The 25,835-nt window shown below is 36.2% G+C and overlaps 1 protein-coding gene across 10 annotated transcripts in view; it reads right to left on the reverse strand.

Moving 5' to 3' along the window:
- The window catches only part of LOC135072739 (embryonic polarity protein dorsal), a 68,499-nt gene extending 47,787 nt beyond the window's left edge, over nucleotides 1–20,712 (reverse strand). For 3 of the 10 annotated variants that reach the window (XR_010257487.1, XM_063966777.1, XM_063966768.1), the window contains exons 1-2: nucleotides 11,789–11,906; nucleotides 447–512 (exon numbers count right to left, since the gene is read on the reverse strand). Coding sequence is in view for 4 of the 10 variants with exons in the window: in XM_063966777.1 (XP_063822847.1) it covers nucleotides 447–512; nucleotides 11,789–11,855 (133 nt within the window). In the remaining 6 variants the exon portion in view is untranslated. Of the gene's footprint in view, nucleotides 1–446; nucleotides 516–10,089; nucleotides 10,683–11,709; nucleotides 11,727–11,788; nucleotides 11,907–20,653 lie in introns of those variants that run through there. The other 7 variants (XM_063966774.1, XM_063966775.1, XM_063966772.1 and 4 more) reach the window with 7 other exon arrangements.
- Between the last annotated feature and the right edge of the window lie 5,123 nt (nucleotides 20,713–25,835).

The following is a 25,835-nucleotide window of genomic DNA, read 5'->3' on the forward strand; positions in this document are numbered from 1 at the left end:
TTCACCCGGGACAAACTTGACCTTCACTGGTTGGGTTTTTATTGGCGGTCAAGCTGTAGATCCTGGCTACACAGGAGTTGCAGCGGTGGGAACGAGAGGTGGGAATAGTCCCGTTTAACGCAGAAAAGAGGCGCCAGCAGATTAAGTGTATGTAGTACGTTAAAAGTGTAGCATGGTTTTTTTACCTGCTATTCAACTTTGTCTACCCTTAACCCTCGCAGACACACCCATACGATTAAAGACCAAGATAATGTGAAATACAACTCTCAAAAATACAATTTACTATGGTTACATTCTGATATGAAGAGGGGATGGCCACTATAATAACCCAGTTTGGCCAGTAGGGAGTGTAAGCCAAACCCTTTATTTACTAGTAAATTGTAGAAGGTCATGTTCCTGCAGTGGACTTAATGACCTAATGATGATGATGAGGAGAATATACTTACAAACATCACTCAGGTGGGCGCTCTGGTCGCCGGCATTATGCACTACGACCGCATCGGGGGCCACGCCTTCTGGAAAACAGCACGGCATAAGAGGACGGACAACAAGCAACCAAAGAACAAACTTTATGGATTACCTCGCAGTATAAATACAGCAATTTATGTTGCTTAGGCGTGGTATACACATAAGCGAGACGACACAAAAAACAAAGCCTTTCCTCCAACAAACAAACGCAATATTCTTGAAGGATAACATAAATACATAGCCACATTCGATTGTATAGTTATGTGTATAACACTCCTTAAGCCAAACAAAAGGTGAAAATAATAAAAAATCTGAGAAATACTGCGGCCCATTAATGCTCCTCACTTTAAAGAAGACCAACAGTGATATTTGCTTACATTATAACATGTGGGGATAAATTCATAAAGTTTGTTCCAATGAAAAGTCCTTCACCAAAACTAATTAATTCTACTAATTACATTGACAACATCAATATGCAACAAGACACGCTTCGCCTAAAATTACAAGAAGTAGTGCCACCCTCATGCATGGTGACTAATCACAATTCAACATTGAAAGAGGAAAAAAATGTTAATTAGCTGAAACGGCTATTAGTTTTTTTTAAATAAAAGGTTCAATGCATAGGTCATTGCACTGCATATAAATCTGGGTAATAATTATTTGTATTTTTATTTTGATAAAACAAATTAAGATAAATTACAAGGTCTCACTTTTGTAAATAAATAAAATATATCCAATCCAAGCACCTGTCTCAACTAAGCCTTGTGATTCGTCTTCGCGTCCGCGGACTAAGCGATCCAAAGAATCAATGGTAAGCTTTGCCAAAATACACTCTTTTTTATAATCAATATTACAGAAAACCCTACGGTTTTTAGACCCGTACACAGAAACCTAATACAAGTTGAAAAATGCAAAAGGCCATTGGGTTATACCGGTATGCAAAATTCGAAATATTAAGTTTTTAATGATCGCAGCTTCTGCAAACCGGTTTTTTCCTTCACATCGGTTATTTATTATTCGCGTAACAAAGACTAAATTAACTTCCGAAAACTCCAAAATAATTTTTTTTTTTGAGATTTTTACTCTCAAAGAACGTGTAAGATATGAATGAATTGTGTTTTTATTAGCGCGAATCCTACGTCTCTACATTTTATGGTAATATTGCGTGCTTTGTTAATAGTAATAGCATTTTAGTCATGAAAACTAAATTTAGTGAAGCCATGGAAGACTTATTATGGTGTCAGTTAACAAAACCCCTCGGCGCTTTGGGAGCGTATGACATGACTGATTTCCAGAAATAAAGTTTTTCACCAAATTAAATCGGCCGATTGTGTGCGACCTTACCTACTTACCTTTTATGCTACATATTTCGAACTGACATACATATTAACTGATTTTTATATACCATAATTTTAGTTAATCCCTATTTTTGGGAATGATTTTTTTATGATTGTTGTATTTAATTTCTCTGTCAAGCTAGGATGAGACTATCTTAGGATACCTTATGACACGAGTACTAACGATAAAAATAGTTAAGTATTACATAGGTTCCGAGGAGCAGGCGTAATTTAATAGTAAACTAGCTTTTGCCCGTGGCTTTGCTCGCGTGAAATTTTGTCTGTTACAGAAAATCTTTATCGCGCACGTCCATGTTTCATACTATTATCCTGATCTCTAGATCAAATTTCATCGAAATCGGTTCAGTGGTTTAGGCGTGAAAGCGTAACAGACGGACTGAGTTACTTTCACATTTGTAATATTAAATAGGTAGGGATAAATACTCAATACCAAGAACATAACACTCATTTTGTTAAGGCTGAGTATGGTAGGGTGAACGCACTGCTCGCCGACCTTGCATTGAATGAAACTTATTTGCGCGACGCGACTTACGAAGCATTATCTATTTTTACAGGATTAGCAAAAAAGTGTCAATAAATACTTTTTATATATTCCTTAAAAAAATTGCAACTTTTTTAAGTCGCTTGTCTAAATATGGAGTAGAAATGCTAATTTAAATGTTGTGCTACTTAGCGAATGGGTATCGTTTTTCCAAGTGAGGTAGACATGACAAAGATAAAAAGCAAAATCATGAGTTTCAGTTGTCTATGCTTTTTAAAGGATGATGATGGAAAGATCTTCTAATGGTGATGGTCATCCAATCACCATTAGAAGATCATTGAACTACTTTTGTTGCGTTGCGGTAGGTTATTTTTAGAGGCGAAACTTATACGAACGGAGCAACTAGCAACACGCAAGTTTGGCAAGGAAGCATTGTAATTTGTAACTCCTTCACAAAAAATACTGGACGGGATTTGATGAAATGCTATAATATCAATATTAGCAATATTATAAAAAATCACGCGAGCGAATCTAGGTAATAAATTATCAAGACACCGATTGCCGATGTGTTGCGATCAGCTAGGGTTACCATCAATCCAGATTTTCCAGGATATTTACTAACTTTAAAATGCAAAAAAATATTACTCTAGATGATAAAAACACACGCAAGTTATCTTAAAAACGTATAACATTTAATTTTGTGACTAATGTGTCCGAACTTTTTATTAGGCACCCCCCAGACTACAGACTTTTTGTCTGACGATAGTTTAGTCGGGCAGTTGATCAAATTCCACCACCACGAATGGCCTTACCAACCTCACGGTTATTGTGGCCGAATGCAGGCGGAATATTGCGTCTGCTAGGCAGTCGGGCAGTTGATTAGTATTTAAACATGTAATGGAAGTGCGCACGCCGCACACTACATCAATTTGGTGTCGGCCGATTCCTCATACAAATTGGAAGCCGACCCAACTATCGGCCGACTAAACTAAATGTCTGTAGTCTGCGGGGTGTCATAGCCTAGGCGCAGACCACCGATTTTTAGTTGGCCGATAGTTAGGTCGGGTTAATAATAACTATGAAGTATGGACATGTATGAAAGTGCGCACATTACACCGATTTGCTATCGGGCCAACTATCGGCCGACTAAAAGTCTACAGTCTGCGGGGTGCCTTATGGTGACTACTTGCGACTAGACGCGTCTGGTTTCGCGCGTGGGCGGATCTGGCATCTCAATGTGGAATTAGACTGAAGCTTAGGAATTTTCACGCAATTTCCGATGTATGAGTTGACAAGGTTTGTGTTTTATTATCTCTTACTATTCGAGCACATTTATTAGATTTTGAACAGAATATTTTTAAACACGACGGAAGCTAATGCAATGCATCAAGGAAATATGTGTACAGTAAATACTAGGTATAGCTAAGCAGTTTAAGAATTAAGAAGAGTGAAAAATATGAGCACTTGCCTCTTCTTTAATTTCTTAAACATTTTAAAGTATAGAGACCTGTTTAATTTAATTTAGGACTGATTGAGTATTTGGTTCTAATTTTTGATGAGTGTAGAAACGCGAATTTGTATAGAATTTTCCGTCTAGTTTTTAGTTGAGCAACACACTAAGTACTCTTATAAACTTTAAAATTTGTCAAGCCTCAGATGTATTAGTTTTAACATGTAAAAATGTAACTCACAAAAAAATCATGATTTCGCATGCATTAATTAATGAATAACCATGCCAAATTGGAACAAGTATCTGGTTTAGTGTCTGAGTTAAACAAGTACTATTCTGTGGTTAAACTACGAACAGAAGGACATAGTACAAACGTGGCGAATTTTAAAGGGTTAAGTATTTATTTGTTATTTTACTATGAAACCATAACAAGGAGTTGATGATCGTAATATTGCAAGAAGGAACCGTATTTAAGCACAAAAAATTGAGCATAATTGCGTTAACAATCGACGATGAAATACATACTTCTATCTACGTTTTAGACAAACATGTTTTTAAATCATATTATTTAGATGAGGTTTTGATTGTAACCGATTTACGTGTTATTTTTTATTATTCGCCGGTTTTAGAACATCTTAGTGGGACTTCCCCATGATTATTTTTAGGCTATAACAATAACTGTTTACCCGCGTAAACAGTTATAATAAGACTAATTTTTGTGACAGCCATTTCGCGAGGCATATGATTGTTTATTGTATTTAACTTGCTAATTGGTACATGTGGGTTTTAACTATCTATGCTACTATGCAAGTGTAGCAATTGGTTTTTCTAGTCAAACGTCCAGCAAAACAAGAACTTTTTTTACTAGATGCAATAAAGGGGCAAGGTACCTCTCAGGATTTATGATTACTAAAATAAAAATTAAGTAGGACTAAAACAGAATTTACCCCACATTTTAAATTTGACTTGGACTAACAATTAATGAGAATTAATTAAAAATTCGCGCAGGTGAAATTATATGTAATAAATAGCACCTGTTACAACCACAATTCACTCAACAGTTTACTAGATGGGCTGTCAACAATGAAATCCGAAAAACTATATTTTTTAATCAACCACTTCTAAAGAACACCCTAACACTTAGAGTTATAATGTAATAGGTAGGTACTTACAGGGCAGATATGTACCATCATCCTAGACTGCATTCCACATAACTCCAGGTGCGATTGTGGTCAAATACATGCCCTGTTATGCATAAAAAAAAATGGACATGACGACTAACTAAATATTAGTTAGAAGTGTAGCATATAACTATCGTAAATAAGTATGTTATATTACGATCAATCTCGCTGCGTGTTATCAACACATAACGCATAGCTGTTTCCTCATTGGAGTTACTTCGCGCACATTTTTAAAGTCATGTTTGTGTACACAACCAATAAACTATATAGCAGGTAAATATTGAACCTGATTACTATGCAAAAACCGACATGTGCTTATGGAGTGTTAAAAAATCCAGCACAACTACATAAGTTAGTAAATCATCAGAATCTAATAGTAATAATGAATTTTTAATTAATTACTCAATTAAATCAATCAAGAGGATTTAAGACACTACTATAATCAGAAATGTAGCGGCTAAATATTAAGTAGGTAAATAATAAATAAATTAAACGAGCCGGCAAAGGGGGCATATTTAATTCAGTTGAGACAAAAATAAAAAAAAGTTCAAGTTTTGTAGAGCCAAATTAATATTATGTAGTAATTTTCTTACAAGTAACAAAATTTATTTGATCTGATACAGAAAACCGAAACTTGCAAAATATGGAGGAGACTTTGGGGCTACCACTTACGTGGGAAGAAGCTATGTATAATATGTAAGATATTGCTTAGATATACAAGTAAAGTGTAAATGCTGATAAAAATTTAATTAATATAACATTTGATGTCCGTCTCGGATTTGCCAGTGACCTTTTAATTAAGATAAAACTATAAATTTGTAAGTGGCTATCTGAACAGTGGAGGATTTAATTCTTACTGCAATTAAAAAGCATTATGAATACAAAAAATATGTTCGAGTTACTATGATCACAATGAAAACAATATTTTATTTTCTGCAGTTAATTTATATTAGTAGCAAATAAATCTCAAATTGGAATACATAGGTAGGCTTAATTTGTTAATTATAATATTAAAAAACAATAAATGGTTAAAATATTAGGCACGGACTTCCAAAGAGATTGCTTTTTGAGATGCAGGGTAAAATACAGGGTGGCCAAAACAGTGAGGTCTAAAAGAAAAATTTAGATTCCTTACATCAAGGTGTACCTAAATCACCCCCATGTATGTCATACGATTGTGCTTAGTTTAGGAGATAGAGTTAATTTTGTGATATTTTAAAATTTTGTGACCTAGTAGGCTTTAAACATTTTTATCTTTTTTTTGGGGTGACTTTTCTCAGATTTCTTTTTTTCGACAGATTTGTTATTAATTGCAGATGTTTGAAAAAAATAATCACCTTCCTATCTTTGATTCAAGGTACAAAAGTTTTGCTAGAAACATTAAAATTATGCTTTTATCAGAACACTATCAAATTTTCAACTTAAAAGTTTAAGTAAAATAAGAACTTCCATAGGTCCAAAACCATTTTAAAAACTGCGCCGTTTCCTGAACATTCATAATAATACAAAAAAACATGTACTTAATGGGCCAGTATTTCCTGTAATCGGTCCACTGAAGTGGTAAGTCGGAGATTCTGTTACATGTTTTTGACTTTCTTAGAGTGAATTAATATTGGGAATCCTCTAAGTTTACATTACGTAGAACAGATTTAGAGCAGTAACTGAATAGAACATGTTTTTATTCTCAACAAGGAAGGTCTTGCCCTTCATAACACCTGGTGGAAACTGATGATTAGGCTGAAGGTGGAAGGGAACTTCAACTACAGAGGAACTATGGCTTCCTACCTCCAAATTCTGGAACACATTGTTATTTTAAGTAAGTTTTAATGAACATAAACCAAATATCCCTCCTTCTTCTTCTCACTGTAGTAGGTATTTCAAGGGTAACAGTAAAATGTAAAAACTGCCTCTGTCTTCAAGTGGTAAGAGGTAAGTTTCAGAGGTCCCGGGTTCGATTCCCAGTGGAGGTGAAATTTTCTGCTCGGTTTGGTTGGCGGTAGGGTTTGATCTAAGTCTGCCTGGCTAGCAACTCTATTTTCCTAAGTCTGTCACTATAACAATAATGTTAATAGCAATACTGTATTCCGGCATTTGGAGGTAGGAAGCTATAGTTCCTCTGTAGTTGAAGTTCCCTTCCACCTTCAGCCTAATCATCAGTTTCCGCCAGGTGTGATGAAGGGCAAGAGCTTCCTCGTTGAGAATAAAAACATGTTCTGTCCAGTTACTGCTCTAAATCTGTTCTACGTAATGTAAACTTAGAGGATTCCCAATATTAATTCACTCTAAGAAAGTCAAAAACATGTACCGGAATCTCCGACTTACCACTTTAGTGGACCGATTACAGGAAATAGTGGCCCATTAAGTACATGTTTTTTTGTATTATTATGAATGTTCAGGAAACGGCGCAGTTTTTAAAATGATTTTGGACCTATGGAAGTTCTTTTTTTTACTTAAACTTTTAAGTTGAAAATTTGATAGTATTCTGATAAAAGCATAATTTTAATGTTTCTAGCAAAACTTTTGTATCTTGAATCAAAGATAGGAAGGTGATTATTTTTTTCAAACATCTGCAATTAATAACAAATCTTTCGAAAAAAAGAAATCCGAAAAAAGTCAACCCAAAAAAAAGATAAAAATGTTTGAAGCCTACTAGGTCATAAAATTTTAAAATATCACAAAATTAACTCTATCTCCTAAACTAAGCACAATCGTATTATATACATGGGGGTGATTTAGGTACACCTTGATGTAAGGAATCTAAATTTTTCTTTTAGACCTCACTGTCTTGGCCACCCTGTATAAATAAATTGTCAGGATGAATTTAATATGTTTAAAAATTACTATTCTGAATTGGGATTTTTAGCTTGATTTTATTTAAATTTCACAAGTTTCGGTTCGTGGCTTCATATATTTTTGTAATCAAGGGTAATTTAACCATTGGATTGTAATAGGCCATATCTAACAATACCATGCAAGTCTTAATTTGGTCCTTTTCATACTCTATTAATTTAGACAACTCACTCGACACTCCATGCTTGCTCAAATTTGAAATGTTTCAATATTTTTATTTATTTATCACTTATATGCACTTTAACCTCGTAAGCCCGGATGTGCCTCAGAAGGAACTGAAACTTTGTAGTCAGTAACGCCGAGACATTTTCGGAGGTGATTTCGAAGTATCGCCGGATGTGCCTTCAGAGGAACTAAAACTTTAGCGATAAATTTAAGTTCAAAAATTCGCGCCTATCGAAAAAAAGAGTGATAGTCTATGGCTTAAAGTATTCAAAATCAGGTATCCGAACTTATTAATATAAAAAAAACAAAATGTCACTGTCAAATTATCATTTTTCTTTGACAAGGTGGTTCGTCCGAGAAGACATGATGTACGATTAATTTTTTTTCTTCACGTAAACGTAGTTTAATTGCAAAACTGACCAGTATAATTTAAGTTAAAATACTGCTAAACAAGCAAAAAAATTATTTTTCCCAATTTGAACTAGTTTTGTAAGATTTTTTTTCGTTTGAAAATAAAAGTTCTTTGCAAGGAACATTCGGTCTTGATGGTGAAAGTTTTATTTTTGTATATTTTTTCTATTGAGATGGGATTGAGTATTGGACTTTTAAAATTATGATATGATTGAGAAAATTTACCATGAGAACGTTCTGATTTTTAGTTTAGTAAATATTATAATTAACATGAATATTCACTTTACTTCTTGTACATTTTAACCTATCATTAGTGTATGTTATAAAACCGACAGTACTTTTAAAAGTACTAATTATGAGACATTAAATAAAATTAAAACCGTTGTTCCTTTTTAGTTATATTTATTAATATCGTTATTGTATCTTTATGTAGTATTAATTTATTAAGAAGGTTACATTTATGTTTTACTTTAAAGTATAAAATACAATTTATTTACTTTTCCTTTTTAAAGTCTGTAATACCGAATGTTCTTTTAAGAGAAAACATTTTTTTATTATTTTTCACCTAAAATAAGCTCTATGCACTATTATATAGAGCCCCAGAAAATATGAATGCAAAAGAAAATCTCTAACATAGAAATTTTTTTACTCGAAGTGCTCGGCGTTTACTACTTCAAATTATTCGTTCTTCTGAAAGCACATTCGGCGATACTTAGAAGTCGACACAATTTACTCTTCGGTCTTACGAGGTTAAAACACAAAATTGTACAATAAAGTCCATTAAATAATAAATTAAAACCATTAAAACAGATCCACCATGCTTTCCATTCAACTACCCTCCATGGGACGTCCACAGTTAAAGGTTAAAAAACCATGATGGCAAATGTCAATTTTATTAAATTACTATCTATTAGTTACTGCCACTTTGTTATTCTTATTCCAAGTTAGAAGTTATTTATTTAATGCATTAAAATTTGCAGTAAATTAAAGTTATAATTTCATTAAAATAAGCAAGGACTTAATATGCAAATATGTATCAAGGGGTTAACTTAGTTTGTATTTGCTAGTGTTTGTATTAGTAGTAAGAAATTACATGGAACAATATTCCCATTTGCTTTATATTTGCTAGTTTTAAATAAGATGCCTTTTTATAGACTAGCCCTATAGTTGTGAAACTAACACAATAGTATTTAAATTATAGAAAATGAATGGTGGACCTGCACCACTGAAAAGTAAATTTATTTCCTATATAGAAATCTCACAGTTTTAATTTGAATCATATTGATTTGATTACTATTGTTGTTTTAATGTAAAAAAATATGCTAAAATGTAATCTACTAACAATAAACTCACTAGTGGGGTCACTACCCTGTGCTAAAAAATTATGATTGTGATTTCTGTCTAATTTTAAAGATTATCTTCTCTATTGAGTCTGTCTGTACTACAACAAAATAAAACTATGTACATATTTACATTGCAAGAACCAAACGTAACATATTGAAAGCAAACTACACCATTCTCCATCAACAGCGTGCGGCTAGTTTAGATATTTTTAGATCTACACTCAACCAGTGAACTCAACAAGCTATTACAGTACTGGCTGGAAATGTGCTGACACCGAGCTGTGAGTACTGAGCGGTGGGGCAATGCCCAGGGTTAGAGGCGTGCAGGTGCAAGCCGGGCACCACTACCGACACGGCAGCATGCAGGCTTCTCTTTGATTACCTCCGCCGACGTCCATGGCACTACGGTACTCCGCGGGGACGCCTCACAGCCGTCCTCCCGCACGCGACAATATCAAAACGCACATATTTATAACTTCGTCATGACTGGTACATTCGCACTTCCCAGTTGCAGAATCCCTGCGCAGTGAACTTGAGACGCACTCCACACCACAGTTATGGTATACTCCAAACGGATTAGAAACAAAACTAAAACACACACGATCGTTTTCACAGATTGTAAACTAAAAACATACCTCCACGGGCATGAACGATCCTATAATAACTGTCTCTTCGCTCGTCCAAAGAACTAGTTATCAAGGTCTCGTCTCGATCGCTGCAAACGCGCTTCCAAGAATTGCTCACAGGTTAGAATGTGAATTTCGACGTACCCTAATGTTAAAATTTATTTGATTCACATTAAATTGAGAACGTTTGTCCACAATAAACAGAAAAATTCAGCGATTGGCACTAATTTAACAAAGTTGCACTACTTCTTCGACGAGTGAATGTCAAAAAACTGATGATAAATCGTATTGGTGTGCGTGAAAGCCGAACGTCACACTTCAGTACACTGGCAGCGATTGGCCGGCGGGGTGTCACATGGCCGACTGTGACGTATGCGGACACTGCGCATGCGCGCAATGAACTAAAACTTTTTACCTAAGAGTGAGTGAAACAAAACGTTGCGCTAGCTCCTTTCATGATGCTAAAATTAAAACTGTAATCTCGCTTTGTTAACTTTGTATTTTACGTAAGTTTTAGCATTAAATGTTGTCGATAATAAATAATTAAAGTTGAAATATGAAGAATAAGCGTTAATGTATAAAATTATTGCGTTTAGTTTATAGCATACTCACAAGTCGGTAGTAGTGTTTTGGTACAACATACAATATGATGGACATTGAAGCAATTTACTTAATTTTAATAAATATGTAGGTATGTAAAAAATATACCTTTTAATAACATTATTTATTAATATAGGTAAAGTTATAGAAGGTAAGATAATGCGATGCGACATCGGATGAATCATGCAGGCTTTATTAAGGCTGCGTATTATTTCAGTGCGTAGGTGGGACGCTTACGAATCCCATTTCAGTTTCAGCGGATTTTGGTCGGTGAGTCACGAATAACGCGGGTAACGCGCCGGAAATAGGGGCAGCTCCAAATGAATGAATGATTTACACGTAGAATGAATGAACGACAAAAATTATGAGTGCGAGTGTGACATGATGAATGTGCAACAGTTTGGCATATTAATATTATTTATTTATCTTAATCGTCTCTTTGTATCAAAATTATGATTTAGTAGATATTGAGATGACCTAACTAGATGTTTTCTCTTTATTTTAAGTAAGTTACAAATAAGTAAACCAAGTAGTGAAGATTTACCCGTACCATTTTCCTTAAAATGATTATTTATGAACGGTGCCGTGCCTGGCTTGAATTTGTTATTATTGAAATGTTTTTCTAATTAGGCCTACCTACCATTAATAACATTATAAATAAGTAAGTAACAGTAAATGTTTAAAAAATAATATGATTAAACATTGATTGTACTTAATTTATAATACCTAAGTAATAAATAAATATGTTTTAAGTTAGACTTGAAATTTATAGTTACCTATTAATAGACCTAATACTACCGAGATTATTTTCTTTATCAAATGAATCTACTCACAAAACCGAATTATTGTACCCACCGATAAAAAGAGGCACCGAATTAAGATAAAGGCGCCCCAGTCCCCACTCCGCGACAGACTGCGCCATCTATCGATATTACAGCACAACACTACACGAGATCACTGAACACAAGTTCTCCGTCGCAATGCCATAAGTAAACTAAAATCATCGCGAATCATTTAAGAGGTCAATACGAGGGAACGCGCGGAGGAAATTGGTCATATATGGGAAAACCCCTGCCGCCTGCGAACCACAGATGCCTGTTATAGAGGCGTTTATTGGCTAAAATCAACCCACCACAAAATTATTGGACACTTAGGCAGAAGGCGGCTCGGGCGCAAGAGGGAGGAAGGTGGTCTTGCCATTTAAGTTGTAGCTTATTGATGGTTTACTCTTCTGATTTGCAGTGGCCAGGCGAAGGGAGAAATAAATATAACAGATAACTTAAAAATGTTTTTGTTTCTCAATTAACTTAATTCTCAAGTATTTTATTATAGTTGGCAGCTACGATGATCGCCTCTTGCCATTTAGGTTATAGCTTATTGATGGTTACTGTCCTGATCTCTTTCCTGTCTTTTGATCTTTTTTTTGTGTAATTTGTGATTTTAGTTGATGGTTTTTAATTTTTCATGTTTTTGTAATTTCCAATACGATAATGTTATTGTTTATGGATTAAGTGACTATGACTTGCACTGGTCATATATGGGAAAACCCCTGCCGACTGCGAACCACAGATGCCTGTTATAGAGGCGTTTATTGGCTAAAATCAACCCACCACAAAATTATTGGACACTCAGGCAGAAGGCGGCTCGGGCGCAAGAGGGAGGAAGGTAATCTTGCCATTTAGGTTTTAGCTTATTGATGGTTTACTCTCCTGTTTTGCAGTGGTCAGGTGAAGGGAGAAATAAATATACAGGGTGTTTGGCGCATCGTGTGCCAAAATGATTTGGCGGATAGAATGGGTCATTTCCTATATTTTCAGCCCCCATAACACGTTCCATGCCAGGCGGCTACTTTTAAATTAATTTTTTTAGTAATTTCACCAAAATACCCAAATCGCATCATTTAATTTCGATTAAAAAAAAAACTACTAGGCGCAGCCCTAAAGTAAATATTTTGTTTTGACGTGCATTAATGTAGGGTTGCATCAAATTTAAATTTACTGGCAAATATCATCTAGTTTTTTTAAAATTCAGCTTTGAAGTTTTCAGAAAAGTTAAAAACGGACTGAACATTTAAGTTTACATGGGTATAATTTTTTTTTTAAAAGAGATAGCGATCTTCGGATTTTATCAAAACTTCTCTAGTCTATCCTCATTCAAACGGTATACTAATCTTGTTTAAATAATAACAACAACTTCACAAATTACTTAAATTAGTGCATTGACTCTACTCGGACTGATTTGCGAAATTTGTGTTTATAGCCCCTTTATGTGTGAATAGCACGTTTAACACCTACAGGTAAAAAATATTTATCTTATGCAATGTAAAAACCTTTTCCCAATCGTTTTTCAATGTGGATTTCTTGAATTTCAAGACGAAAATAATTATTTTGATCGTTTATTAATTATTACAAATTTTGTTCAAAATGGCCTCGGCAACGTATACACTCACGACATCTTCTTCTAATTTTCTCTTTTTATTACTACAAAGGCGTTTTCTACTCGTGGATTGGAAGAGATGGCCCTATACAGTGGCCTACACGTTCCCCAGACCTAACTCCGTTCGATTTTTACGTCTGGGGACAAGCTAAAGAACTGGTGTACGTAACGGATTCAAACAATAAAAAAACTACAACGAATAGAAAACGCCTTATTAGTAATAAAAAGAGAAATGTGGCTGCATACGACAACAGTCGAAATTAGAAGAAGATGTCTTGAGTGTATACGTTGCCGAGGCGGACATTTTGAACAAAATTTGTAATAATTAATAAACGATCAAAATAATTATTTTCGTCTTTAATTTCAAGAAATCCACATTGAAAAACGATAGATAAAAGGTTTTTACATTGCATAAGATAAATAATTTTTACCTGTTAGGTGTTCTACGTGCTATTCACACAAAAAGGAGCTATAAACACAAATTTCGCAAATCAGTCCGAGTAGAGTCAATGCACTAATTTAAGGAATTTGTGAAGTTGTTGTTATTATTTAAACAATATTAGTATACCGTTTGAATGAGGATAGACTAGAGAAGTTTTAATAAAATCCGAAGATCGCTATCTCTTTTAAAAAAAAAATTATACCCTTGTAAACTTAAATGTTCAGTCCATTTTTAACTTTTCGGAAAACTTCAAAGCTGAATTTTAAAAAAACTAGATGATATTTGCCAATAAATTTAGATTTGATGCAACCCTACATTAATGCACGTCAAAACAAAATATTTACTTTAGGGCTGCGCTTAGTAGTTTTTTTTTAAATCGAAATTAAATGATGCGATTTGGGTATTTTGGTGAAATTACTAAAAAAATTAATTTAAAAGTAGCCGCCTGGTATGGAACGTGTTATGGGGGCTGAAAATATAGGAAATGACCCATTCTATCCGCCAAATCATTTTGGCACACGATGCGCCAAACACCCTGTATAACAGATAACTTAAAAATGTTTTTGTTACTCAATTAACTTAAATTCTCAAGTATTTTATTACAGTTGGCAGTCCCTTTCCTGCCTTTTGATCTTTTTTGTGTAATTTGTGATTTTATTTGATGTTTTTTTTAATTTTTCATGTTTTTTTAATTTCCAATACGATAATGTTTTTGTTTATGGAATAAGTGACTATGACTTGCACTGGCCAGGCGAAGGGAGAAATAAATTTATCAGATAACTTAAAAAATCCTAATTAAGTATTTTTATTATAGTTAGCAAAATAATTACTGGGATACAGGTTCAGTTCTCCATTGTACTCCGCTTTACCTATTTATTATTATTTTATTATATCGTTTTCGTTTTCGTTATTAGTCCATTTTGTTTTAGGATTATTTCTTGTTTAAGGTTAAGCCACTTTTGATGAGCCAATAATAACATCCCGTTCGCGCTAAGTTTGCCGGTCCGTGGAATGCGCGTCCCCTCCCCCAACCGCGATTAAAGGTAATTACTTAGTGATTAAACGCAATTAATGTGTCTTATTTTACGCAAATACACAATTCTTATCAATAAATAAATAAATAAAAAATATTATAAATATAGTTTGTTATAGTTATAGACGCTTTCCTTGGAGTGACGTCATATCGCCAGCGGCAAACTTATCGCGAACGGATAGAACGGATTTTACTGCATGTTGTTTACTTTGAAATGATCACGTAAGAAAATATAGTCGCTTTAACAATCGAACTGAAAAAATGATTCAGATACTCAACAATTTATTGCATCCATAATGTTACAAAAGGTGGTATAGCCTCAAGATACAATTATGGACCCTGTCGGGCACTGCATTTGATTCGATTAGATTCTTATTGATTCGAGTTAGATAACTTTTAGGTTATTTAGACCCAAACTGTTTCTTTTTTCTGAAGTTTGTGTAACAAATTATCTTATCCATCTTTGCTTTTAATAATATTTTTGTCAACACGATCGTGCGACAACAACCCTTGAGTGAGTCATGTTCAGGGGTAGGGGAGGTCGCGTCAGGACGCCAGTTAAGTTGCGTGAGGCGCCTCTCGAATTTTACTAGCGATTCTAAATTCGAACCGATATTTACGTTCCTGGAGGTGCATGGTTTTACAAATTACGCAACATAACACGATAACATTGTTGGATACAGAAAAAGTGAACCTAAAATAAAATAAAAAAACTATTTATATGTGAATGTTCTTTATTTGCGGTCGAATACCTGCCTTGTCTTGCATAAAAAAAAATTAACTGTATAAAAGAAATACAAAAGTAAAAATATTATAGGTAATTTTATCCTACATTTAATAATTTACCTAGACTAAAACACAGGACTAACGTTACTAAAAATGTTATGACTCAGGCACAGCGGGCTTTTAGGTTGGATCAAATATTTTGTTGGCAATCAGTAGTAAAACTTAACATCTGCCAAACTAAATATAAATAGGTACCTAAATATGGTAACGTTAATTAATTATGTTTGAAAATGTACATAATACGTATACCTACTACAACTCGAGTCAGAAATTATACATTTGCTATGTTTTTAATTATGGATTGTTATGAATGATAAAATGAACAATAACTCAAATTAAATACTTGTATAAGTATATCAATTGATTTCAGTCTATAATTGTGTCACGTGCTCTGTCACGTGTTTTAACGTTCATTCAAATTTCCGGTTCCCAAAAAAATATTGCTTTTTTTTAAACTTACCCGCTTAATAAAGAGTGCGTAGTAGGTATGAATAACATGGTTTATTTAATAATTTTAATCAAGTTATTTTATGTTATGACCCTCGTGTACATGCGTGGTAGGGTTACTTAACTACCCAAAGGGGTGGCTACATAAACAAAGGGTGTATTAATCTTATGCAATAAGATTGTGCAGTTCGACACAAGCCTGTGTAGGATCTAAGAACTTTACCAACGCGATGAGGTTTAGGAAGTTTTAAGATATCACCTTGAATGAAAAACATAAGTCTACCTGGGTATTACACCTATGCCGTATGTTCTCCCTACTTCCTTGGCGTATGTTCTCCTGTCTTAATTAGTCAAGTACTTCTTGGACCTTAACTTAGGAATTTAGGCAAAAACAGCTATCTTCCTAAGTGAAAAGCAGCCCCAAGCTACTACTTGGGGCTACAGCTACAAGCTGAAAAGGCGTCGAGCGAGCGGACAAAAAGGATAAACGAAAGATGGTTCTCAATGTTGAGTGGCGTGCGCGGGCGCAAGACAGAAGAGAAGATGCATAAATCGTTAATTAAACTGCTTAATTAACAATTTTTATACATATCCTTGATGTACCTACGGCACACTAAAGTCCGGTTTCCACCATAGAGCGGAGACGAGAGATTTCTGAACTGAAACTGAGAGAAGATCGGCTACGGAACCCTAAAAAGTCGAAGAAGAAATGCTGTGGAAATAACGAAACCTGATTGATTTAGTTAGACACATCTCCTCTCCTCTCCGTTGAGGTGGAAACCGGTCTTATCGCGTGTTGATTTGTGTGTTGTGGTGATGTGATGTTAAATCATTCGTGTAATCGACATTACGCCATTGCTCGCGAGGCTGCTTGAGTTTGCTCGTTTTGTGCACCGCGAGAAGCCTTGCACTGTCGTTACACACACTCCTTTACCCAAACCAACGCGATCACACGCGATCAGCCGGCGTGCAGCGATGGCGATCAATGCATTTAAGTCTGATCGCCATCGCTGCACGACTGCTCATCGCGTGTGATCGCGTTGGTTTTGGCTGAACCTTTAGTTAGAGGCTTCATAACATTGACACCAGGGTAGTCACAGCAAGCCCATCAAATGATACAATACATACACAGCGTGTACCTAATCAAGTCATGGCTCCAGGCTCACCTTAGAATGTTGTTCGCTACTGAGTGCTGGTCTCCAGTTCTCCAACGGAAAGCTACCGATTGCCACACATTTTGTTCTTAGTCTTTTTATTTTCGACTAGCGTGGGAGCTTAAAAAAGTTTCGGTAACTTCTAGAATTTGAGAGCAAGTTGGGTGGCTCCTGAATACGAGATTTAGGTAATATTTTTACTGCTACATGATACTCGTAGAAGGATATAACTTCTTTTATTATGATCGCGGAATCACCAGTTCCCCCTACATAATAATTCACGGTAACATAGTACCTACTTGTCTGTTAGCCTACGCAAATTGAAGAAGGTGTAGTAGCTTTTCGATGCAGAATTTAACGTCAAAGCATTGTTTTCAAAGAAGCAGCGACCAGCGTTAAAAAAACATAAATGCGTGTTGGTGTGTATGCGAATGCGTCATCGCGATTTCGCGGCGCGAGGGTGCGGCACCGGCGTCGCCGGGGCTGGCGCCGCCAAGACTCGGCGTCCGGCGTCCGGCGGCGGCGAGCCGTGCCGCCAGGCCTGCGACGCACGCGACCCCATGGTGTTAGGGCGGGCGCACGCTGAACGACGTCGCAGAATTAGTACTGACCAACGATATCGAATAAAGAACGTCGCGCGTCGTACATGAAGCCGCCGCGACTCGGCGTCCGGCGTCCGGCGGCGGCGCGCGGTGCCGCCAGGCCTGCGACGCACGCGACCCCATGGTGTTAGGGCGGGCGCGCGCTGAACGACGTCGCAGAATACTTAGTACTGACCAACGATATCGAATAAAGGACGTCGTACATTTATCAACCCGGAAAGGGGTCGTAACCGTATCAACTCGAGGCGGTCAGTATTCTTTGTATGAAACTCCGTACTGCAACGCACACTTATCCGCACCGTAACGTAAACGCCTCGCCTCGCAATTGACAGCGCGCGAAAGGCGATTACAGCTCGCGAAAGGCGATTACAGTGTGCTTACCATGAGTTTACGTTAGGTGTGCTCGCTCGCTGGCGACTACGTAAAAAAATGACATAAAGTGAATGACATAAATGACATATTGTGCAGCGCCTCTAGCGGCTACTTTCAAGAAATAAAAACTTCATAGATTTTTTTTGACGTATTCGCTAGCGAGCACACCTAACGTAAACTTAAGGTAAGCACACAGCTCGCGAAAGGCGATACGGTGTTGATCCATTTCCGAGTTGATAAGTCTGCTATGACCTTAAGGCGTATTTAAGGTCGATGGTACTTTAAGGTGCTCCCTCACCGGGAGCATCCGCGTGTAATGTAACGTTACAGATTCGAGCATTACTTCAAAGAGGGAGGAAAACTGAATAGAATGCTCAAAGTTACATTACATTACACGTGAATGCTCCCGGTGAAGGAGACTTTTAACATAACTTTCTCCGTTTAGTTTAGCAACCCCGTGGTTTTCAACCTCAAAGAAAGGGCCCCATACTGAAAATCAGTGTCGAGGCGAGACCTGCCCACGGCTGTCTTGATTAATGCTGAGCCCCTCTTGGGCAGAAAGTCACAGATTGTAACAGGTTTTTTTATTCGTAAAAAAATTACGAACTCAAAGTCGTAAGTGCTCGGTGCGCCTTACAACCCTTAATTATTCAGGCGATTATACGCACAGGTGCAGGGTTCGCCGGAAATGGCCTCGCATTTGAGGAAACTCGTAAAATAAATAACTTATTTTGAGCATGAAGCAGAACTTAGTACAGCAAAGACTACTACATAAAAGTCTCAAACAGTTCTGGTCAGTGGGAGGAGTCATCAATAATTAAAAAGTATTCTGAGATGGAATACGTAAACAAAGACTGAGTAACATCTAAGCAGGCGAATGTAGCCTAAATAATAGTTAGTTTTCAATTAATGTTCTCATCATTATTCATTACATCAACCAAAAGAACATAATACAAGAGCCGTCTAAATTAGATTATATTTTTTCGACAAAACATGTTTTTGCAAAATGCTTTTCTCCGTACTCAACATGTTTGATTTAAAGCCTCAATGAAGTTTTATGATTTCAAAAAAATATGAATATTTATTTACCTAACTAACGGGTCGGCCGAACGATTGTTTGCTACACGTCTTGGTGGTCATGTAGTCAGTTTCAGTTAGATAAGATCTAATTCGATTCGAAAAAAAAAAAAGAAGAAAAATGTGTAACATTTCTTTGTTATAAAGCTTAAAACCAGAGCTAAGCGGGTCATAAAAATGTCACTGGAGTTATTATTTAATTAAAGGTACATTTATAAATAAGATTCACAACTTAGACTGTGTTAACCTTTCACGACCGGTGACTGAGATACGACACTGTCGGGAAGTTAACACGGAAGATAGGCCTGCTAGCTACGAGATCTACGTCTACGATAGTAGTCCCGTAGCAGTGGCGTAATGCTACGAAGTGCACTACGGCTCGTAGCCCGTAGCTGCTCGTAGTAGAGGACCGAATTACTTTAGATCAGGGGTTCCCTAGCTTACAAAAAATTCCTCCAGTCAAGATTATTTATTGGTCGTATCGAGCAGTCTGGAATGCATTCTCTCAGCGGTCGCAGGTTTTTCATACTTAAATACACAGATGGCCCGCGCCCCCCTTTAAAGGTCTTTGCGTCCCCCAATTTGGGAACCAATGCTTAGATCAGTGGTTCTTAACCTTTAAGTCATGAGGGACCATTTTACCAAATTTCTATCTTGTCAGGGACCACCTCAATCGGTCAAAACCAGTTTGACTGCAAAAATTAGTTAAAATTGGTTTTGACCAAGGTGTGCAAGTGCACTTCGTGGACCACTTGGAATGACTTCAGGGACCACCGGTGGTCCGCGGACCACCGGTTAAGAACCACTGGCTTAGATGAAAAGCGGGATAGCGTGATTTTGATATCGTTACCACAAATTGATGCGTATAAAAATGAAAAGTTAATCGGTAGAAATACAAAATGAGTTGATTTCTCGTCTCATCATCCAGAGATAATCTTCATAATAATAATCCCTTGTGGTTTCTCTCTGCTTACGGAACTATTCCCACCTCATGTTCCCATCGCTGCAACTCCAGTGTAGCTAGGATCTACAGCTTGACAGCCTATAAAAACCCAATCAGTTAAGGTCAAGTTTGTCCCGGGGGAAAGTTAAGCTGTCATTGGACTCGCAAAGAAATAAATCTGAAGCAGTGGCGGATTTACAGTTTTGCCGCCCGTAGGCTAGGGTGGGGTTGTGGATCTTTATTTAACTTTTATCTTCTGAAATCGAGTAAGCGTCATCTGAAATCTGCCGCCCCTAGGCCGCGGCCTATACGGCCTATTGACAGATCCAGGACTGATCTGAAGAACATAGGAGGAGTTCGAATTTTCTCTCTGCTTGGGAGTATAAAGTATTTCCTGTAGAGGTAAAAGGTAAGAAATAGAAACTTACCTCCTTTGATCCGCAGCTGCGAGCGGCAGGGGCAGGGTGTGAAGTCCGGCGAAGGCTTCTCCTGCTCTTCTTCCTTTACCTCCACCTTCACGGCGGGATGGCTTCCGTGAGGGGACATCCTAAACATTAAATAACTATTAAAATATTTCTATTACTTTTCTTACTTCTTTCTGTTTCAAATGACAGGTTTTACAAAAAATTTCTCAAGGTGATCTGATTGGCGCGGTGGCGGGTGGCGTGGAGAAAAATACATTTGATTCTCTAAGGAAAAATATAAATAAAATTATATCACGACACGAGTCGTTTCTGGTAATATGAATGTAGAAAATGAACTGTTCTAAACACTTAAAGTCAAGTTCTGGCTGCAAGACCAATCATGTCATGTAGTAGGTAAAAGGACGAATTATTTTGGCACATTTGAAATATAATTACATATCAAGGTTGTTATCCGATAAATTATCGTAGAAATTATAAATATCCTCACAAACTCACATTTATATTAGTAGGATTAGTATAAATAGTACGGATTCTTACTTTGTTTTAACTAATATAATTTATTTAATTAGGACAATATTATTGACACATTTATAATTACTTGAAAATTATAAGTTTAAGATTGTTACTTGTAAATGAACCTGTAGGGCTTGGGTTCGGTGGGGGGCCTGGGATCATCGGGGGGCCTGGTCCCGGCGGGGGGCCTGGACCCGGCGGGGGGCCTGGACCCGGCGGGGGGCCTGGGCCCGGCGGGGGGCCGGCGCGCCGCCCTCAGTCCCAGGGTCGCGTACTTCAGCAGGATACTGGAGGGCGCGTCCATACAGTCTGAAAAAGACGCCATGTAAATGACAGGCAGTTTGGCAAGCAAACAAGTAACGTGCATTGAACAATACGGAATATGCATCGCTTTTAAAAGTTATTAAATTATACCTCTTCGTTCGGCCTGCTGGTACCTACACGGTGTAAGGGCCTTGCCATACTGGCGGATTACAAGCACGGCGACGCTTGAGTTAAATTGTAGATTTCTGTAATGTATTTAAATCGGAAACAAAAAAGCGTGACGTCAAATGCCACGCGTTTAAAAAAACGACTTTGCGTGCTGTTCTAATGTGGCTATCAAAAGTCAAATCAAATCACTTGATTTTAGAGATTTTTAACAAAGAATAAGCACTGAATAATATTAAAAATGCAAAGGCTAACTGAAATGTGAGCAATCAAAAATATTGTATTCCTTTTCCTTATCACTAAATAACTATAAAATGGTCAACTTAAACCAAAAACATGAATTCTTCTTCAATCGTATGAGTCGTAATAAAATGTGACGACGAACCTCCCCATCAGCTTATCGAATCCATGAGTCCTCCCCATAACACAGATCACTATACAGTGTGTCCGGGCATGTAGTGATCAAACTTTAAAGGCGTAATCTATGGACAATTTTATCGATGAAAATACTTCAAATTTGGGGCCTGACCCATTACTCGAAAAATTACATCGATTTAAGTTTTTAATTTTTAGTTTTCACCTCTTCCCTTAAAAAAAGTGAAAGCGTGAATAGCTTAACATTAATAAGCAAATATTTTATATCATGCGATAGCTAATAAAATTATCTATTAGTAGAAGAAGAAAACAGATACAAGTTTCATACATTTTATGGGAGTAAGAATGGATTTAATTAGAAAAATACATTACTTTTTTCACTTCTTTTGAAGTTATTTTCCAACACAAGAAAAACCAGGTCTTTAAGGTATGTTTTATTTGCATTGCATTATTAGTATTTGAGCTATTCTACAAAACGAATGTAAATTTATTAGTCTACGTCTATTAGTTTCGACGTAATTGTTGAACAAAGACAGCCCTTCCCAGCGGTTTCCATAGTGCACGCGACATGCGAAAATGCACTGCCTGAAAGAATCACTCAGCCTATTCCGATTACTATGGAAACCGCTGGGAAGGGGTATCTTTGTTCAACAATTATGTCGAAACTAATAGACGTAGACTAATAAATTTACATTCGTTTTGTAGAATAGCTCAAATACTAAAAATACAATGCAAATAAAACATACCTTAACGACCTGGTTTTTCTTGTGTTGGAAAATAACTGAAAAAGAAGTGAAAAAAGTAATGTATGTTTCTAATTAAATCCATTCTTACTCCCATAAAATGTATGAAACTTGTGTCTGCTTTCTTCTTCTACTAATAGATAATTTTATTGGCTATCGCATGATATAAAATATTTGCCTATTAATGTTAAGCTACCCACGCTTTCACTTGTTTTTTAAAGAAGAGGTGTAAACTAAAAATTAAAAACTTAAATCGATGTAATTTTTCGAGAAATGGGTCAGGCCCCAAATTTGAAGTATTTTCATCGATAAAATTGTCCATAGATTACGCCCTTAAAGTTTGATCACTACATGCCCGGACACACTGTATAATATGTAGCAAGCTACCCCATAAGGAGGATCCCCAACTCTATAAAAACCGTTATTTTGATAGCGATCGCGATAAGACTTTCTGTGACAGATCGAAATAGACACATGCAAAGCCGAATACACAAGTTAAAGTTACGCAATATTTTTTAATATGAAAATATGTAGAAACATTACTTACTGCTCATTGTTGTACTGGCTAATGTGATGCTAACACTGAATAAACTTTAATGTATCAAAAACATTTTAAATAACTACAAATTAAGTGCTTAGCAACTATTTTGAATTAAATGTACATGAAAGTAAACTGTAAAACGGTTGATATTTGAGTGAACTGATACCTAGTACAAAAACGCGAATAATAGATGATTTATCGCTTGGTTTTTCCCTTGGCGATATGTGTTTTATCAAAAAGGCCCATTCAATGTTTCATTTCCCTTGATTATTAAAAGGACACGTTTATTTATAATGATAAATGACTGTTTAGTGTAATCAATCATTAATAAAAGATTTTGTAGGTGTGAACATGGAAATACCTAATTGATTAAATTAAAAAAAAATTGTAGAGGCACTGTAAAATTATACAGCGGGTTCGAACCCCACCCCCGACGAACTACTTATTGTGGTGAACCCTCTCGTAGTCGTACGTAACACAAGCATATTATTATAATTTATTAATTTATTAATTACCACGAGGTCTATTGAGCAATACAAATAATTTTACTAACCGCTGTAATGTTTATCTACGCGTGCGCGTATCATCAAGATCAGTCAGATAACGATTACATCGTTCTTTGGTTTTAGACTAAGAGCTAGTGAACGCCAGACCTACGTCATTTTATAAAAGCTGAAAGTTTGTCAGCGTATGCTCCCAATATAGGATATAATGTTGGTGAATTATGAAGTTTGGGTCGTGGTGGCTTTGGGAGCTACCCTAAAAAAACTGTCTTTCAAGGAGTTGGAACTGTCAAAACTGTCTGGCTGTTGGGGAAAATACTTCTAATTATTGTCCAAATATTATACATAAAAATCAGATTTAATGGTATAACGTTAGTAGAATTACAGTCTTTTGAATATACAGAAAAAGCCACCGTAAAAGTTAGACTTACGTTATAATAAAAAATCTGATTTTTATGTATAATATTGGGGCAATAATTAGAAGTATTTTCCCCAACAGCCAGACAGTTTTGACAGTTCCAACTCCTTGCCAGACAGTTTTTTTAGGGTAGCTCCCAAAGCCACCACGACCCAAACTTCATAATTCACCAACATTATATCCTATATTGGGAGCATACGCTGACAAACTTTCAGCTTTTATAAAATGACGTAGGTCTGGCGTTCACTAGCTCTTTCCCCGGGTTGCACTATCTTACAAAAACTATAACAAACGACAAAAGTGTGTAGTAGTCCATACAATAAAACCGGTTATAGTTACGGTTAAAGTTAAGATGGTGCAACTTGGCCATAGATAGACTTGCAAATGTCACGATTCCTATAAGGTTGTTGGTGTTTTACAAATAACCCTGTATCAGTGTTGGTATTAAATTAAATTAGCATTAAGTAGTAATTAATAATATAATTAATTATCAATTAAAAAAAACACTGCTGTACACAAAAATACATAGACTGGGATAGATCTGAATTTTTCAATTTGTATGCGATTTAACTATTTCTTAGATTAACATTTTTTATTTACCTCGGCGTAGTCCATCGCTGAAAAAAGGATAGATTGGCATCTTTCCCGATTCCAGAAGTCACTGAAGTAAGTTTCACAGTCAATTATAGCCGAAGAAGTACGAGCTGCTTTTAAAGTAGATACGAGTAGCTTCTAAAATCTTAAAGCTACTAAACAAACTTCTATTTTAGCCTCTTCTTTTAGCACGACTAACTGTCGCTACAGTAATTACTATACTGAATAGTTCGTAAATTCCGGAATTTCAGTTGGGATGTGATTTACGACTGATAAAAAAAGATAACTTCCCGACCTCGCCTCGTTCAAAACACTGCACTGGCTCATTGGAAAAACCTCTTAATCATGAAAAATAAATGTATAATTAATACATTATGGTAAAATTTCTGTAATTATATTATATATAATATAGTTTATTGTTAGCTTGTGTTATTGTTAGTGTTATCTGTCTGAACTCTACCTACAAAACTATAACTTCAGGTGCAGTTATTTAATTCACTTTGACTGTATTTTATTAGTTGCACTGGAAAGATTTTGTAAATAGGTATTTTAATATTATTCAATAAATAATTTGTTTGTAAAAAAATGTAAAAATCGAATAAACAAAATAATAAACCAAACGAAATGAATATTATTAAGACCATAGGAATTCCACCTCATTTTATTAAACAGGTGATTGTTTAAAAATTTCAAAAAACGAATAATCATCGGTGGCTGCTGGCTGTCAAACTGACAATAACAATTGGATGACCCAAGTGATCAGACGCTACTTTAATAAATATTTGTACATTTTCCGATGAGAATGCCCGAAGGTCTGAAGATACCGCAGAGCGCGTCGCCGGTGGCGCGCGCCGGCGCAGGGGACATATCCGAGAGAGAGCTCTCGAGGGAGAGAGACAGCCTGCAGGCCACGCCTCCCACGTATGTACTTTCTTGACCCAAAAAATTGGTAAGAGCAGAAGACAATTTTCATACAAAGTGCGCTCAGGCTACGCTCACGGACACTATCGCCAATAATCGCAAACCACTCTAACCATGGGCATGATATCACCAATAATCGTAAACCAGT

Source organism: Ostrinia nubilalis, chromosome 6 (genome assembly GCF_963855985.1).
Source record: "Ostrinia nubilalis chromosome 6, ilOstNubi1.1, whole genome shotgun sequence".
Classification (NCBI taxonomy): domain Eukaryota; kingdom Metazoa; phylum Arthropoda; class Insecta; order Lepidoptera; family Crambidae; genus Ostrinia; species Ostrinia nubilalis.